The 16,497-nt window shown below is 41.1% G+C and overlaps 1 protein-coding gene across 1 annotated transcript in view; it reads left to right on the top strand.

Annotated features, from left to right (window-relative positions):
• DNAH11 (dynein axonemal heavy chain 11) overlaps nt 1-16,497 on the top strand; it is a 330,986-nt gene that overhangs the window by 174,765 nt on the left and 139,724 nt on the right. Inside the window, exons 50-52 of the mRNA XM_077757651.1 lie at nt 941-1,103; nt 2,631-2,754; nt 3,196-3,338. Of these exons, the coding sequence (XP_077613777.1) occupies nt 941-1,103; nt 2,631-2,754; nt 3,196-3,338 (430 nt within the window). The remainder of the gene's footprint in view (nt 1-940; nt 1,104-2,630; nt 2,755-3,195; nt 3,339-16,497) is intronic.

Below are 16,497 nucleotides of genomic sequence, written 5' to 3'. Positions count from 1 at the left end.
TAAAGTAAAACCCAAAGGAAGGGCTGAGCCTGTAAAGATAACCTGTCTTTTCAGATACTGCAGGCTTTCAGTGGAGAAGTGCATAAGTGATCCCAGCTTTGTTTTATCAGAAAGCGCTTTTGTAAAAAACCATCTGGGTGAATCATTCAAGGCTGGAAGTTGACATTCATTTCATTCAAGGCTGGAAGTTGACATTCAACCTAGAGCTGACATGATGATATCTGATTTTTTGCATGTGGTTGTCTGTATACTTATATTTTGGATTTTTGCTGTACTTAATATTTATAACATGATTGTGACATATTTCTTCAACCAAGATGATGTTAAAGCCAACTTATTCCTAACTGTAAAATGTGGGGCTAATATCAGTAGCTTAATCCTTCAGAATCTCCTCAATAATACAGAACAAGGGACTCGTTGGCCTTGCCAGAGATGCAACTCAATGATTCTGAAAGGTTTCAATAACTTTTCTAGAGGGCCCAAGGATAGATGGAGCTTTAGTGCAAAGGAAGAAAGAATCGTAGAGACAGGTGCTTAATCTGCATGAAGTCTATCACATGCGAGATGGTTGTTGATCTAAACAAATCCCTTCCTTGCAACGTAATTCTATAGGGGAAGTTTCTGGCACAAGTTGCTGGACTTGGATCCTGGTGTAAAGTTGGGGTCTTTTTTGCTAATCGAAAAAACTTGGTGCTTCAGGAAAAGGCCTTGTGTACGGACAGTAAGAAAGCAGTGGTCCAAGATGTGGTTAGCACAGGACAGTTTGTTCAGCCTCCAGGGTGAGAGCACATGCAGGAAGCATCTTGGATGCAGAAGCAGATGAGTAGAGGACTTCAGGTTTAAAATAAAAATCCAGATTTAGCATGTAGAAATGCTTCTAAGAAGTAAAACAGACCCAGTCCCTAAGCTCTTTAGCCTTGAGTGTGCTGTCTCTCTCCAGGTGCCGCATCAGCCGAATCCTTCGCACCCCTCAGGGTCACGCGCTCTTGATCGGAGTGGGTGGCAGTGGCAAAAAGAGCTTGTCCCGCCTGGCGGCGTACATTTGCAGCCTTGAGGTCTTCCAGATCACCCTGACCCAAGGCTTTGGAATCCACGAACTCCGGGTGAGTAAGGGGGGTAGGCGGTCCCTCCGCCTTCTGGCCTGGCAGATGAAGCAGGAGCTGCTAGCGTGCCCGCGTCAGCTCTGACTCCCAGGTTTGGCCAATGCTTCCCCAACGACGAGGGGGGGGAAGCTTTCCGCTGATTTAGTTAACTTGGTCTTTTTCTTCTTCTCTGTGGTAAATATAGTAATAGTAAAATCCTATAAATGTTCATAGGTATATATAAGCCTATAAGCCTATAGACCTGTCTCAGGAAATACTTCATTAAATACTTGCTTTTAGGGGCACCTGGGGGGCTCAGTCAGTTTAGCGTCCACCTCTTGATTTCAGCTCACGTCATGATCTCATGGTCGTGGGATCAAGCCCTTCATCGAGCTCTGGGCCGAAAGCATGGAGCATACTTGGGATTCTCTCTCTCCCTCTCTCTCTCACTCTATCTCTCCCAAAATAAATAAATGTTTCTAATTAAAAAAGTGCTTATAACCAACATGGGTTTTCCTTTATATTGACCACACCTGTTGATCAACTCTATTAGTATTCCTGTATGATGGAAGGGGAGAAAAACTGACTTCACAAGTGCAAGTAGATTTCTTCCGTTTTGAATGAATCATGAAAATAAAATGTGACAGGAATATGTTGACAGGAAATCACGTGCTTTTTAAAATTTGGTCTTTTAACTTGGTGTGATGAGCACTGGACCTTGTACATAAGTGATGAACCACTGAATTCTCCCCCTGAAAACAGTATGCACTGTGTGTTGGCCAACTAAAATTTAAATTAAAAAAAAAAAAGGTTTTGGGGCACCTGGGTGGCTCAGTTGCTTAAGCATCCGACTTCAGCTCAGGTCATGATCTCACAGTCCATGAGTTTAAGTCACACGTCAGGCTCTGTGCTGACATCTCAGAAGCTAGAGCCTGCTTCAGATTCTGTGTCTCCCTTTCTCTCTGCCACTCTGTCTCTCTTTCTCAAAAATAAACAAACATTAATATTTTTCTTTAAATTTGGCTTTCTAATCACAACATTACTTACAAAATAATACTCAGAGTTTGTGGCAAGTGATGTGTGGGTGAAATGTGGCCATTTTCAACCAAAAAGGGAAAACAAATCACATGCTTTCAGTATTTCTAAGCAAAAGTAAATACATAACCAAACAAACTGTTTTCACTGAAATAGACAGTTGTCGAAATAAGCAGATTCTTCCTTTTACTGCATTGCTCTGCAAAGGCGTCGCCAAATTCATTTTTGGACTGTTAGGAGGGAGTTGTCCATCGGCCGCCGCTTTTCATCCCTATGCTCCATTAAGGCCCAGAAACGATGCCCACCGTTATATTGCCAGAGATGGAGGTTGATGTCATGGCTGTGGGCCCCCGTGTGGGATCATCGCAGGGAAAGAACACGTAGGTAAACAAGGGGAAAGTACAGCACGCATCTCTCTCTCTGTTGTTACACAGCGTTTGCCCTCACACACACAGTCCCAGCGCCACACCAGCATCGCAACAACGCATGAATGATGGCCTCCTTTCCTTACAGGTAGATCTTGCCAATTTGTACATCAGAACTGGAGCCAAGAACATGCCCACTGTGTTCCTGCTGACAGATGCCCAGGTTCTAGATGAGAGCTTTCTCGTGCTGATTAATGACTTGCTGGCATCAGGTGATTAAACCAACACATTCCTTGAAAGATCTTCCCCAGTGACAAATTATCTGTAGTTCCAGTGAACTTTAAGGAGAGATAATTTGTCTTTGAGGGGTTTGCTGGGACAGTCTTTGGGGAGAAACCTATAAACCTAACTAATTTGAGGTGTATTGCTTGCTTAGTCTGCTTACGGTTGTAAGGTGCTTGGAGGAGCCTTCAGGGAGGTAGTAAATGTTATTCCTACGTATATGAGCTCCGTGAGTGTGCCCCCATAGCTCGTCCTCCGTGTGTGGTGTGGCTTGTAAATACTAAAAAAGTGGCATTTCTGTTTTCTAACTCTTTATCATTTAAACTGAACTTTGTATTATAAAGCAATCCTAACATTAAAATGTCTTATCTAAAATTGAAATTGTGACTGCTTTTCAGTAATTCTACTCACTCTTTTGGGGGGAGGAGCAGGAGAAATCCCGGATCTGTTCAGTGATGAAGATGTAGACAACATAATTTCTGGAGTTCGTAATGAAATTCGTGGTCTAGGCATGGTGGACTCCAGAGAAAACTGCTGGAAATTCTTTCTGTCCAGGGTGCAGCTGCAGCTCAAAGTAAGAAACCCTTGTTTCCCTGCACAATATTTCAAACCTCCTGTTGGTACTCTGACATGCTTCTCCTTCAGGGCAGGTACCATGAGTTTGAATTTCAGCCATTCGGTTCTAAAGGACATTGGCATTTTTCCACACCGGTGTCTGGAGTATACCTTCTGAAGGTTTCCCTTATACTGAGCGTGTATAAAGCATTGCACTGAGCAGACTGTGCGCTGCTCGACTGAACTGGATGTGGTCTTTGCCCTTGAGGAGCTGACACTGCTCGAGGAAGCAAGATCCCTCACAGATAACTGTATTACGGGACTGATGTGCACAGTGCCGTGGGTTACAGGCAAGCCCAGCATCGTTGCCTGCAGTGGGCTCTTCTGGAAGAAGGGTCGTGCCATGCCTCAGGCGTGAATTGAAATCCATGGGGCAGCATTGGGTAGGGAAGAGCCTTCAGGGAGAGGACATAACATTTCTGTAAGCATAAGGTTGGACTGTCCAGTAGACCTTTGGAGAAACCCAAGATTGCCCTGAATAACAGGAACACAGGGTTTGTCTGGGGGGGAAGGAGGTGCATCTCCAGGCTGGGGAGTAAATTAGGATGAGGTAAGGGGTTGTACATCATGCAGGGAGCAGTGGGAGAGGCTTGAATTAAGGAACTGAATTATGTCAGTACTTCACGGCAAGCAGTTTAGGTGTATTAACCAGATGATCAGAGTCTCAACAGAGGTTCCCTCCCGACCGCTCTGTGCTTCAGTGTCACTCATAGGGATGTAATGTAACCAAATACTGCCAGCTGTAAGATCAAGTATTATAAGAGATACCTCCAAATTCATGGCAGGAAGCCAATTTAAGGGAAATCTGGCTTCCTGGTATAGAAACAGTTAGTAACCTAGCCACTTTCCACTTGGCTGTTACTTCTAGTGTGCCAGGCCTATGAAGCAAGTAACAGGCTTCAGGACTCAGCAGAGCCCAGAGCACCTAAGGAAAGGGAGTGGGGCAGTGTGGCAATCATGAATATACCTCTCTTTGGAGAGACTGTAAACTTCTCTTCCGCCCTGCTCTTTTAAATTCCACATTAATCTTACCAAGCAGTTGTGGGCTGACGTTAGATCAGAATTTACGGTTCACTTGCCCAAAGTGTTTTCTCCCCATCAAAATGTTACTAAGAATATTTTTGCCAGGTCATAACAAGGCCAGAGATTTCTCCCTGTTCCATGGTGGATATTTTGGATCATGTAATCTTGATGAAATGGAAAAACAAGTACAATAATAGAATTTGAGTTGGTAATGTTATAAATCACTATCAAAGTCTGTTCTTAGAGCAACAATATCAGCATTACCTAGAAACTTTCTAAAAATGCAAATTTGGGGTGCCTGGCTGGCTCAGTCCGTTGTGCCTCCGACTCGATTTTGGCTCAGGTCATGATCCCAGAGTTCTGGGATCAAGTCCGACATCAAGCTCTGCACTGACAGCGTGGAGCCTACTTGGGGGATTCTCTCTCTCTCTCTCTCTCTCTCTCTCTCTCTCTCTCTCTCTCCCTCTCTCCCTCCCTCCCTCTCTCCCTCCCTCCCTCCTCCCTCTCCCTCTCTCTCTCTCTGCGCCTCCCCAGTTCATACTTCATGGAGTACCTGAGTGGCTCAGTCACTTAAGCATCCAACTCTTGATTTCAGCTGAGGTCATGATCCCAGGGTCATGGGATAGCCCCATGTNGTGCAGCCTCTCCAGTCCCACTCCAGATCTCTTGAATCAGAAACTCTGCATGGGATGCACAATGTATGTTTTAATAAGCCCTCTGGGTAATGCTGAGGCATACTGAAATTTTAAGAGCCATTGTTAAAAATAATGTTAAAGTTAGCATTCTTTACGTATGTCTTTTATACACAACTTTACTTTCATCCATAGGATAAATTCCTAGGAGAATTGGTATNAATAATAGCTGCAATAAAAGAAGATAGGTCTTTAAAATTTTTTTTACATCTATTCATTTTTGAGAGATAGAGAAAGACAGAGTGCAAGTGGGGGAGGGGCAGAGAGAGAGAGGCGGGGAGGAAGAGAATCCCAAGCAGGCCCTGTGCTGTCAATGCAGATCCTGACGCGGGGCTCGAATTGATGAACTGTGAGATCATGACCTGAATTGAAACCAAGAGTTGATGCTTAACTGACTGAACCACCCAGGTGGCCCATTACTTATAACTTATAGTGGTTTTAAAATACATCTGCCAGTTCTTTGATGTGCTTCCTACTCACACAGGTAGGTTGTAATTCCTTTCTTCTTGAATCAGAGTAGGCTTACAAGTATGGGACAGCAGACATACTGAGTAACTTCTGAGGCTAAGCTATAAAGGGCCCACATTTCCATTGACTTACATGTGGTTTTGTTTATAAGAGGTCTGTGTATACAAAGCAATTAGTCTTGTATATGTATTTCGTATGTGTTTTCAATTATCGTTTGTCACTTAAAAATACATACAGTGCATGTGTATTTGTTTATAACTTTAAAGTTTTAAAAAGTTTATTAGATGAGTCAGTGTTTTCTCTTACGGATTTGGAGTTGCTTGTGAATCTAGGAAAGTTTTTCTCTCCAAGATTGTAAAGCTTTTCACTAGAAGGAGTTAGACGTCAGCTGGACAGCAAAGAAGAGAATAACCCAAAATGTAGAGACCTGTGCTTTATCATATTTCCTTTCTGCCCGGGCTCTTCCTAATGGTTCCTGCTTTGTGACCACCACATGAGTAGACAGGAAGAAGGAGGGGGAAGGCAACATGAGAGCTCTCTGAATAGGAAACCAAGGCTTCCCCCAAGACCCTGTCACAAGTGTGTCACCTGCCATTTGTACCTACCTGGGAGTCTGGGGAAGTGAATTTTTTATCTTGTCACATGGCCTTTATGAATAAAATTAGAAGTGGATTTTGAGATAGCAGAAAAATCCATCATTCCAATACCTTTATGTTTTATGTTTAAAACTTAAATATACCTAGAGGGGCTTCTGGGTGGTTCAGTTTGGTTGGGTGTCCAGCTCTTGATTTTGGTTCAGGTCATTATCTCATGGTTAATGGGTTAAAGCCCCGTGTCAGGCTCCACAGTGACAGCTCCCGGCCTGCTTGAGATTCTCTCTCCCTCTTCCTGTGCATGTGTGCACTGTCCCTTGAAAGAAATAAACATACTTTAAAAAAAAATTTTACTACATCTAAAATCTGTTTATTACCATAAATGGTAAAGAGTGAGCTGAGAGGTTTCAGGTTATTTTTTTTTCCCAAAAAGATATCATTGTCTCTTAACACCATGTATTCCTTCCTTACTGATTTAAAGGAATATGATTTAAAGTAATATCTTTATTGTATGTCATATTGGGTCTGTTTCTAGATCCTTTCTATTTTTAAGCCTTTTTAAATGCTTATTTTGAGAGAGAAAGAGTGAGCAGGGGAGGGACAGAGAGTGAGGGAGACAGAGAATCCCACGCAGGCTCCACACTGTCAGTGCAGAGTCCAGCTTGGGGCCTAAACTCATGAGCTGTGAGATCATAACCTGAGCCGAAATCAAGAGTTGGGTGCTTAACTGACTGACCCACTCAGGTGCCCCTGTTCACTTGATAAATCTCTGTACTACTGATCCCAGCCTTGTACTGTGTAAATTATTAAGGTTTTATTACATATTTTTATATTCAACATCTCACCATTCATGTTTCTGTTTTCTTTGTTCTCACACATCTGTATGTCTGGAAAAACAACAGAATCATTTTGTCACATTCTAAACATATTCCATTTTAATTTTGATTGTAATTGTGCTGACTCTTAGGGAGAATTTTATCTTTATGATATAAAGTCTTGTCTTTTATAGAGGGAATATTTCTTTCACATGGTGTTCTGATGGCGTATTGTTTATATATATAGAAGAGCTATTGATTTTTAAATTTCATAACCCACTATTTTTATAACCAGCCTCTCTGGTAGTTGGTTGATATCATACAGCCTGCAGGTAAACTTTGTCTTTTAATATTCTGTTTATCTACTTTCCTCCCTCACTGCATTGTTAAATTTACTGAATGTTAAATAATTATGATGGTAGTGGAAATTTTGTCTTGGTTTGATGTTAATAAGGACGTTTCTCATGTTTCACTATTAAGTCTTTTGTTGGCTTTTGATTCAGAATATATATCCTGTCAAGGAAGTATCTGTTAAGTTCCTTTTCAGCATCTGCTGAGATAATTATATGGTTTTGCTCTGCGAACTTATTAATACTTGTACAGTACAGATTGATGTACAGAAGTTTTAACATTTTTACATTTTAAATTCATCCATCTTTCCCTTCACCTGTTTGCTTCCACTCCACTTCAGCATTCCCAGAGCTGGCCCCAGTTGTGTGTTCATCTCTTTTCAGAGGCCTTTCTTCACTGTTGACCTCTCCCTAAGCTAGCATTTATTTTGGAGTTAGATATGGATTATTTTCCCTCCACGGCCACAGGATCCCTAATTGAATAATCTATCTCTTTTCTACTAAAATGAGTAAGAGGGTTTTTTTTTTTAATGCTAAGGAGGAATAGGATATTTCCCTCAAATACTCTTCATTCTGTTGACCTTGTCACTCCATTTGCTGCATCACGAGAAGGAGTTGTGATGAGCATCTTAGGCTGAGGAAGAAATAATGTGGCATAAAAATGTTCACATTTTAGCTTCTTTCGCTTCAATCCATAAATACTACCCTCATATCCTTGGACTTTTAAAGAATTGTGGCTTCCCATGTGGTAGTTTCATATGTTGTGATTCTCACCAGCAGGTACTAACTAACGACTCAGATTCCCAATGAGCTGATACTTGCCTTGCATACGTTCCTGGCCGGGCGACCTGGGAAGCTAAATGTGTTACAGGGTTGGTGAGCACACCTGGCAGGTCAGGCTAAATGATGTGAAGTTGCCACCCCATTACCCATGCTCACCACCCAAAGCCAGTACCCATTTGGAGTGCAAGGGCGGCGAGAACCTGTTGGCGTGCAGAATGTGACTTCTGAATCCCCAGGGCACTTGCCATTAATGACGCTCAGATGTGAGCCCTTGGATCGCCTGCACTAAGCCGATGAATAAATGCCAAATGCTTCGTCTCTTTCACGTTTGCATACGTACATCTTTTCTTTTTAATCTTTTTAAAATGTTCATTTATTTTTGAGAGACCATTGAGGGGAGGAGGGCAGAGAGAGAGAGGGAAACAGAATCCCAAGTGGGATCCCCACTGTCAGCACAGACCCTGACAGCGGGCTCGAACTCCCAAACTGTGAGATCATGACCTGAGCAGAAGTCGGATGCTCAACAGACTGAGCCACCCAGACGCCCTCTATGTGCATCTTTTCATACGTAATTCTCATCTTGCAACTAGAGTATGGTACGTTTATCTTCTCTCCAGTTGAGTTTAATTAGCCCCAAAACTTCTCTTTCTTGTCTTCCTTCTTGGCCATCTGAGGCCATAGGGAAGGGAATGCTTAATGTATGTAACAGCCCCTGATTGTTTTCTAAGACTCTGGATACCTGTCTTGTTATGTATCTATCGAGGTGTGTGTGTGTGTTTGTGTGTGTGTGTACACACTAATGTGATTTGTATTTTTAGAGAATTAGAAGGTAATTTCTGATAATAGAAGAATAGATGTTCATTGTAGAGAATTAAAAAAATACAGAACCATATGAAGAAAAAAAATAGGCTGAATTATATTGCCTGGAGATGACTACTGAAAACATATTGGTATCTCTCCTTCCAGTTTTCTGTATGTATATAAACCCATGCAAAGAACATGTTCTGAACTGATGGTTTACACGTCTGTCACTATTTTCCTTACATTCCTTTTTGCCTTTTTTATTAGAAGGCTCATATAAAAAAAAAAGTAATACCAAGAATTTGGAGTGAAATACTTCACCAAAACATACTTTATTCTAGATATCTATTTGTATAACACCTTTATTCAAGTATACACTTTACCAATTTTCCTAATGATTTATTATAGTTTTTTCCTGATTGCTAGGAATTCTCTCCATATCTGGATAGTATTCAGATGTCCATGATGTTCTTACCTATTTTACATGTTGGCAGTGTTTCTGAAAGTTCATCATAATCCTTCCTTTGTTTACAGTGACTTCTGTTTTCTATTGTTAAAAAATACTTAATTTTTCTTACATGATTTTGTTTGTTGAGGCTTTTTTAGGAAGCATTTCCCTATTCGTGTTTATGAAAATAATCTTCTGAATGCTATTTAAATGGACTTAAAATACTTCTAATGGTTAGTGCTAGATTGTTGAATACCATGCCAGGTGACTTTTCTACTCTCACCACCCCTAAATTCTCCAAACACCATTTATTATGTAATCTTTCATCATTGATTTGAAATGCTAGCTGTCTCATTATACTAAATGTTTACATATGTGGTATTCTATTTTCTGACTCTGTTAGGCGCCATCAATCTGTTCATCTCTGCCTACATCATTATCACACTGCTGGGGTACCTGAGTGGCTCAGTCGGTTAAGCATCCAACTTCTGCTCAAGTAATGATCTGATGGTTTGTGAGTTCGAGCCCCACGTCGGGCTCTATGCTGACAGCTCAGAACCTGGAGCCTGCTCTGGATTCTCTGTCTCCCTCTTTCTCTGCCCCTTCCCAGCTCACACTGTCTGTCCGTCTGTCTGCCTCTCTCTCTCTCTCTCAAAAATAAATACATGTTAAAAAATTTTTTTAATATCACACTGCATTGCTTATTGTAGCTTTGTATTATATTCTGGAATCTAGTAGAGCAATATCTTCTTTTTCTTTGTTTGCTTAGCTATTTATACCTTTACCAGATGAACTGTGGAATCAGCTTAACATTTTAAAAAATCTTATGAGAATGTATAGGCTAACTGAGGGTGATGGATACATCTGCAATATTAAATGTTTCCATTCGTTCACTGTGTTTTTAAATATAATTTATAACTTATGTTTTCTTCCCCAACAGTGTGTGAGTTATGAATATTCTCTTCTTAAAAATGTTGTTTGAGGTTCTTAGCCTTTGTTTATTACATAGGAACTTTAGACTCACTTGGTTAAGCTGCACTCATGTTGGGAATTACTAGACCTGCCTAAATTTTGTTAATGAATGTGGGAGGAGTAAATATCTTCATAATGACCCTCTCTGGGAATGTGGTACATCTTGTCGTTTCCTCAAAATATCTTCATTGACTTTTAGTAAAGCAGCTGCTATCTTCGTATGTTTTACACATTTCTTAAGTTCTTTCTCGATATTTTATAGTATTTTCTGCTCTTGCCAAATTTTCTAACAGATCGTGGTGGGCAGATAAGAATGCCATGGAAGGGAGGGAGGAAGGGAAAGAAGCTTCTTTGTTTGTTTATTGTACCAGCCCGTTCATTGAATGCTCCAGTAGGTTTTGTATTTTGTACTTAAGAGTTTGCTGAGAGGGTAGTTACATCACCTTTGAATTTTTATTCCTCTTTTATATATTTGTTTAATTTTGGAGAGAGAGAGAGCACACACAAGCATGAGAGGGGCAGAGGGAGAGACAAAGGGAGAGAAAGAGAGAAATAGAGTGAGGGACTCTTAACCAATCAGCCAGGCTCCACACTGAGAGCATAGCCCCGTATGGGGCTTGATCTCACAACCCTGGAATCATGACCTGAGCCCATTATAAGAGTCGGACACTCATTCAATGGAGCTACCCAGGTGCCCTAGTCCTTTGTATTGATTACCTCTTTTCTGTGTATTACAATAGTCATAATTTTCACACACCATTTAAAGCTTTTAAGTGAAGACAGTAGCATCTTTGTCTTATTTTTTATTAAGTTTTCCATCATCAAGTATTGGATTAAATGTAGGCTTAAGATACTATTAATGTTTTTAGAAAGAGGTGTTGTGTTTTATCATATATGTTCTTTCATAAATCTTGTTTTATCCTGTCCCTTTATCTTGGCCTATTCTCTTATTATGGTTTTTAAATGATATTTTTCAATGTTTATTTTTGAAAAAGAGAGTGTGAGTCAGGGACAGGCAGAGAGAGAGGGAGACACAGAATCCGAAGCAGGCTCCATGTTCTGAGCTGTCAGCACAGAGCCCAATGCAGGGCTCGAACCCACGAGCTGTGAGATCATAACCTGAGCCCAGGTCAGACACTTCACTGACTCTGCCACCCAGGGGCCCCAATCTTATTATGGGTTTTTATAATGTTACTTCTAGATTTTGAAGAGTGTGAAATGAATCTTTCTCCCTTTTTTCGGGTTCTTATATGCTCCAGTGGAATTACCTTCCTTTAAATCTGCTGCATGCTTTTGAAAGTTTTCATCAATTCATAGTATTTTTCTTGAGGTCCCAGTTGAGGTTTTCTTGTTCTTGTTCTTTCTCCCTTCTTGGATAGAGTAGAGTGCAGTTCAGGGGCGCCTGGGTGGTTCTTTCAGTTAAGTGTCTGACTTAGGCTCAGGTCATGATCTCACAGTCCATGGGTTCAAGCCCCACATCGGGCTCTGTGCTGACAGCTAGCTCAGAGCCTGGAGCCTGCCTTGGATTCTGTGTCTCCCTCTCTCTCTCTGACCCTCCCCTGCTCATGCTGTCTCTCTCTCTCTGTCTCAAAAATAAATAAAACATAAAAAAAAAAAACAAAAAAAAAAAACAGAGTGCAGTTCATATGTTGGCTTTGGCAACAGACAGTGTGGGCGGTGAGCTTTTGGCTCACGCTGCAGCACATCTAGGGAACCCAACAGTCTCAACAGAGATGTCCAGCAACACTGCCATTAAAGCCGCAGAGGAACATGGAAGCACATCGCATAAACCACAAGCCTCTGTCTTCACCTAAGTAATTTTCATGAGATGTCTGTGATCTTGTGTAAAAAGCTCAAATACTCATCTATCCAGTAGAAAATAAGATGTTGCAAAGCTTTAGCCTTACATGATGAGAAAGTCTCCTCTCCATGTGGTTTACAGGCAGAGCCCTCAGCTTCCTTTCCTTCATGGCGATGACCACCTAGGGTGGTTTTATCACTGAGAAGTGCTGTCTTCTGACATTTGAGCTGATGGGGAGCATTGCTGGCTCTGACAGGCAGCTTGCCCAGTGCCGACCCCAGGCTCTGCCAGCCTCTGCCCTGCCAGCAGTGTTCTCCTGATCGGGACCACACCCCTCTGAGTAGAGGACACTAGCTCCTACCCTTGCATTCCTTAATACGATTTACACAAGAAGAAGGAAAAGAACTTCAGAAGGAGAGGAAAGTGTGACCTTGTATTTTGCATATGAGATTCACTTTCCTTGAAATTTCCTAAAACAGACAAGCTTCAGAACAAACTAGGATGCAGATACCAAAATTTCATTTTGCTCAGAATTTTTCACATTGCCTTCTGTTGACTCTTTGATCTATCTGTGGGGCCTCAGCAAGTGTTGACTGAGTGCCTGTGATATGCTGGTCCCTGGGCATAGAAGAGTGAGCAAGAACCAGTGCCTGCCCGCCTGTCATTGGAAGGACAGGTGTGAACCCCAAGTCACAGGAACCATGTATGCAGTTACAACTATATGCATGAGAGGTAAGGAAAGTAGCTCAAAGAAGGGGTAGACATCCTCTCCCTTACTGTATATTATAAAAGAAACTTTGAACTTGGTGTAAAAATGGTGTTTAATCCAATACAGAAGGACTTAGTCATTTAAATCGAATGAACTTTGCATCTTGGAGAACATGTTGATGTGCTTCACAAAGCTCTGCTGACCTTTGGTTGTGGGGTTTGCCAGCCTGAGACGGGCTTGTTCTGCACCTGCACATGTGTGTGCACTTAGCACCAGGGTCAGCAGAAATGCTGACTGCCATGCTAGCAGAGCAGCGCCAATCATAAGCCACAAACTTTGCATGAGGTGGTTCAAATATGGGTCCAATCAGTAGATAATTAGGCATCTGACTATTTGAAAAAATAAAAACAGAACACTATGATATGAGGTTAGTGTGTAGTATACAGAGAGGCTGTGAGGCTACATACTGGTCTGCAAAGTATTGTGTGGGCAGTTCAGGCTCTAGAATCAAGCAGGGCAGCAGTGATGAGAGAATACACTTCTGCAGGTGGGAATACATAGTAGGGAGTAGATAGTATATAGTAGGGCACAGAGCACCTACTGTCTTCACTCCTCAGGAGTGAATTTGCTCCTTGCGCTTTACTGGGATTCCATATACAATTTCTTTCTGAATTGAGGAGTTTGGTTTTTTTGAAAAACTAAAATTCCCCGATGAAAATATTACTTTTTTTTTTTTTTTTTGCAATTTTTTAATGTTTATTCATTTTTGAGAGAGAGAGCGTGAGCATGTGAGTGGTAGAGAAAGAACGGGACAGAGGATCTGAAGGGGGCTCTGTGCTGACCACAGAGAGCTGGATGCAGGGGCTTGAACTCATGAACTGTGAGATCATGACCTGAGCCAAAGTCTGATGTTCAACCAACTGAGCAGGTGCCCCTATCAGTATGCATTTCTTTTTCTTTTTTTTTTTTCTTCTTCTTTTTTTTCCACAAATAGTTTATTGTCAAGTTGGTTTCCATATAACACCCAGTGCTCATCCCCTCAAGTGCCCTCCTCCATGCCCATCTCCCCCCTCCCCCCCCACACCCATCAGTCCTCAGTTCTCAGTATTCAAGAGTTTCTCATGGCTTGCCTCTCTCCCTTTCCCCCCACCATTTCTCCCCATCTTCTCCCCCATGGTCCTCCGTTAAGTTCCTCCTAATCCTCCTATACGTGCAAACATATGATACTTGTCCTTCTCTGCCTGACTTATTTCACTCAGCATAACACCTCAAGGTCCATCCATGTTGCTACACATGGCCAGATTTCATTCTTTCTCATTGCCATGTAGTATTCCATGGTATAGATAAACCACATCTTCTTGATCCATGCATCCAAGATGGACACTTAGGCTCTTTCCATGTTTTGGCTCTTGTTGAGGGTGCTGCTATGAATGAAAATATTACCTCTTAACAGCTGGTGCTGATCAATAGTTACAAGTAAATTGTTGTGTGATAGGTTCATTGTGTTTCATCTAAAAAGAAAATAAAACATAAAAATGTATTGAATGTGCGCACGTTGAAGATACTCTTGGATTTCATGAAGGTAATTGAAATTAAAAGGCTATTAGGGGCTGATACAGGGAAGATACAAGGGTGATAAAATGATACTGAAAGAGTCAAACAAGGGAAGAGTTTGTGTGCTCAACTTTCATTCCTAAGAGGATTCTCTCAGTAAGATTCAGATCTTATCATTCTTGAAAAATGCTTAGACTTTTGAGGATAAATGTAAACATAAGTTATGGATAGAAGCTTTTGAAGTAAATATGTGGGAGGGTTACTTCTCTCTGACAATATATCACCTGGAAAAAAAATGCAGAGTGATGGTAGCAATTCAAATTTCCATTACAAGAGGAAATGGACTGAGTCCTGTTAGTGAGATATAAATAAATATGTGCTTACGATGGGATCTTATCTGAAAGAAATTGAAATGTATTACAAAGCACAGTGAAAAATGGGTTCTTGTACACAAGTCATAACATGTGTGTAGGGGGAAGAAAGGTATAGAAAATTCTATGGGATGGATTCCAAAAGCAAGTTTCTGATGTCCACATGTTAGAGCTGTGAGAAATACCTAGATGGTGATTTCAGGGTTTGCTTTTTACTTGTGAGAATTTGCTTTTAGAAAAGAGCACAGCTGTCTGAGGCATTTTTGACTTTATTTTCTTAGCCCACTTTTCTTTTAGTCCACTGCTGGGAACTAACTTAAGCCGGTTTGGTCATTTGCGTTGTCAGGGACTATTTGGGAGGAGGTATATGTTTCAGCGACCTTCAGGCACATCTACCTACTTATAGGTAGATACCACCTGTTCCAGGGTGGGGGGCCGTTGTGCCCCAGTATCCCAACTCAAGGTGCATATTAAGGAAAGAAAGTCTCAGACTGAACTCAGGTACATTTAGAGCTTATGTGTAGCACATAACTTAAAAGAGGCCTTAAAGTTTTAAAACCAGCTCTGTAAGCTTATTGCAGTCTTAGCTCTTTTCTTGTAGGAAACTGACTAGCTCTCACTAGAAGGACGCTTTGTAGCAGTTGTGGCAGTGTTGTCATGGTGGAATTCAGCTAGAACCACATAAAAAGAATCTTTCTGTAAGCTCTTTAGCATAGAACTGGTCAAAATCAAAGCCCAAAAAGCCAATGGTATTATTGTTGGAATATTTCAATATCTTAATTTTCCTCTTTTGTTCATACAGTGGTGGAGATGGAAGTATAATATTTTTATTTTCTTCAGATATCTTGAACATTACTCATTTCATCAGTAGCGCTCAAGATATCTGGGTGTACCTGGGTGACTCAATCTTTTAAGTGTTGACTCTTTTTTTTTTTTTTTTTTAAAGCATCCAACTCTTAATTTCAGCTCAAGTCATGATCCCATAGTTTGTGAGTTTGAGCCCTGCATCAGGCTCTGTGCTATCAGCAAAGACCCTGCTTTGGATTCTCTCTCTCCCTCTCTGTCTGCCTCTTACCCACTCTCACCTGCACTCTCACTCTCTCTCAAATAAATGAAGAAAAGAAAATCCAGTATTCATGCTGCTGACTAATCAACCATTGATGCTGATGAACGGAGTTAGCTGAGAGTTCAAGTTGCTGACATTGCAGTGTGTGTTTCCATCATGTGAATTGCTGCTTACGCATCCTTAGCCTCTATAGTTTCCTTTGGACTACATTAGATCTTAACCAATTGCTCCTGACATATGCATATCATACTAGATTGAAATTATTTCAAAGGTAAGTTATATAGGATCAGACAGCTTCACTGGTGAACTCCACCAACTATTTAAATAAGAGCTAATACTAATATTTCTTAGATTCTTCTAAAAGATTGAAGAAGCGGGAACACTTATTTTACAAGGCCAGCAATTAGACTGACAGCAAAACCAGACAAGGATGTCACAAGAAAAGAAAATTATAGGTCGGTGTCCCTGATACAAAGATATAAAAATTCTCAACACAGTTGAAGCAAGCTCAATTAAAGGATGATACACCATGAAGGTGGTATCTACTCCAGGGTTTCAAGGCTGGTTCAACGTCCACACATCAGTATGACACATCACATTAACAAAATGAAGAATAGAAGTCATATGTTCATCTCAACAGATGTAGAAAAAGCATTTGACAAAGTATTCATT

Source organism: Crocuta crocuta, unplaced genomic scaffold (assembly GCF_008692635.1).
Source record: "Crocuta crocuta isolate KB4526 unplaced genomic scaffold, BGI_CrCroc_1.0 scaffold62, whole genome shotgun sequence".
Lineage (NCBI taxonomy): Eukaryota > Metazoa > Chordata > Mammalia > Carnivora > Hyaenidae > Crocuta > Crocuta crocuta.
The sequence above is the reverse complement of the archived record's forward strand: the minus strand, read 5'-3'. Positions and strand labels throughout refer to the sequence as shown.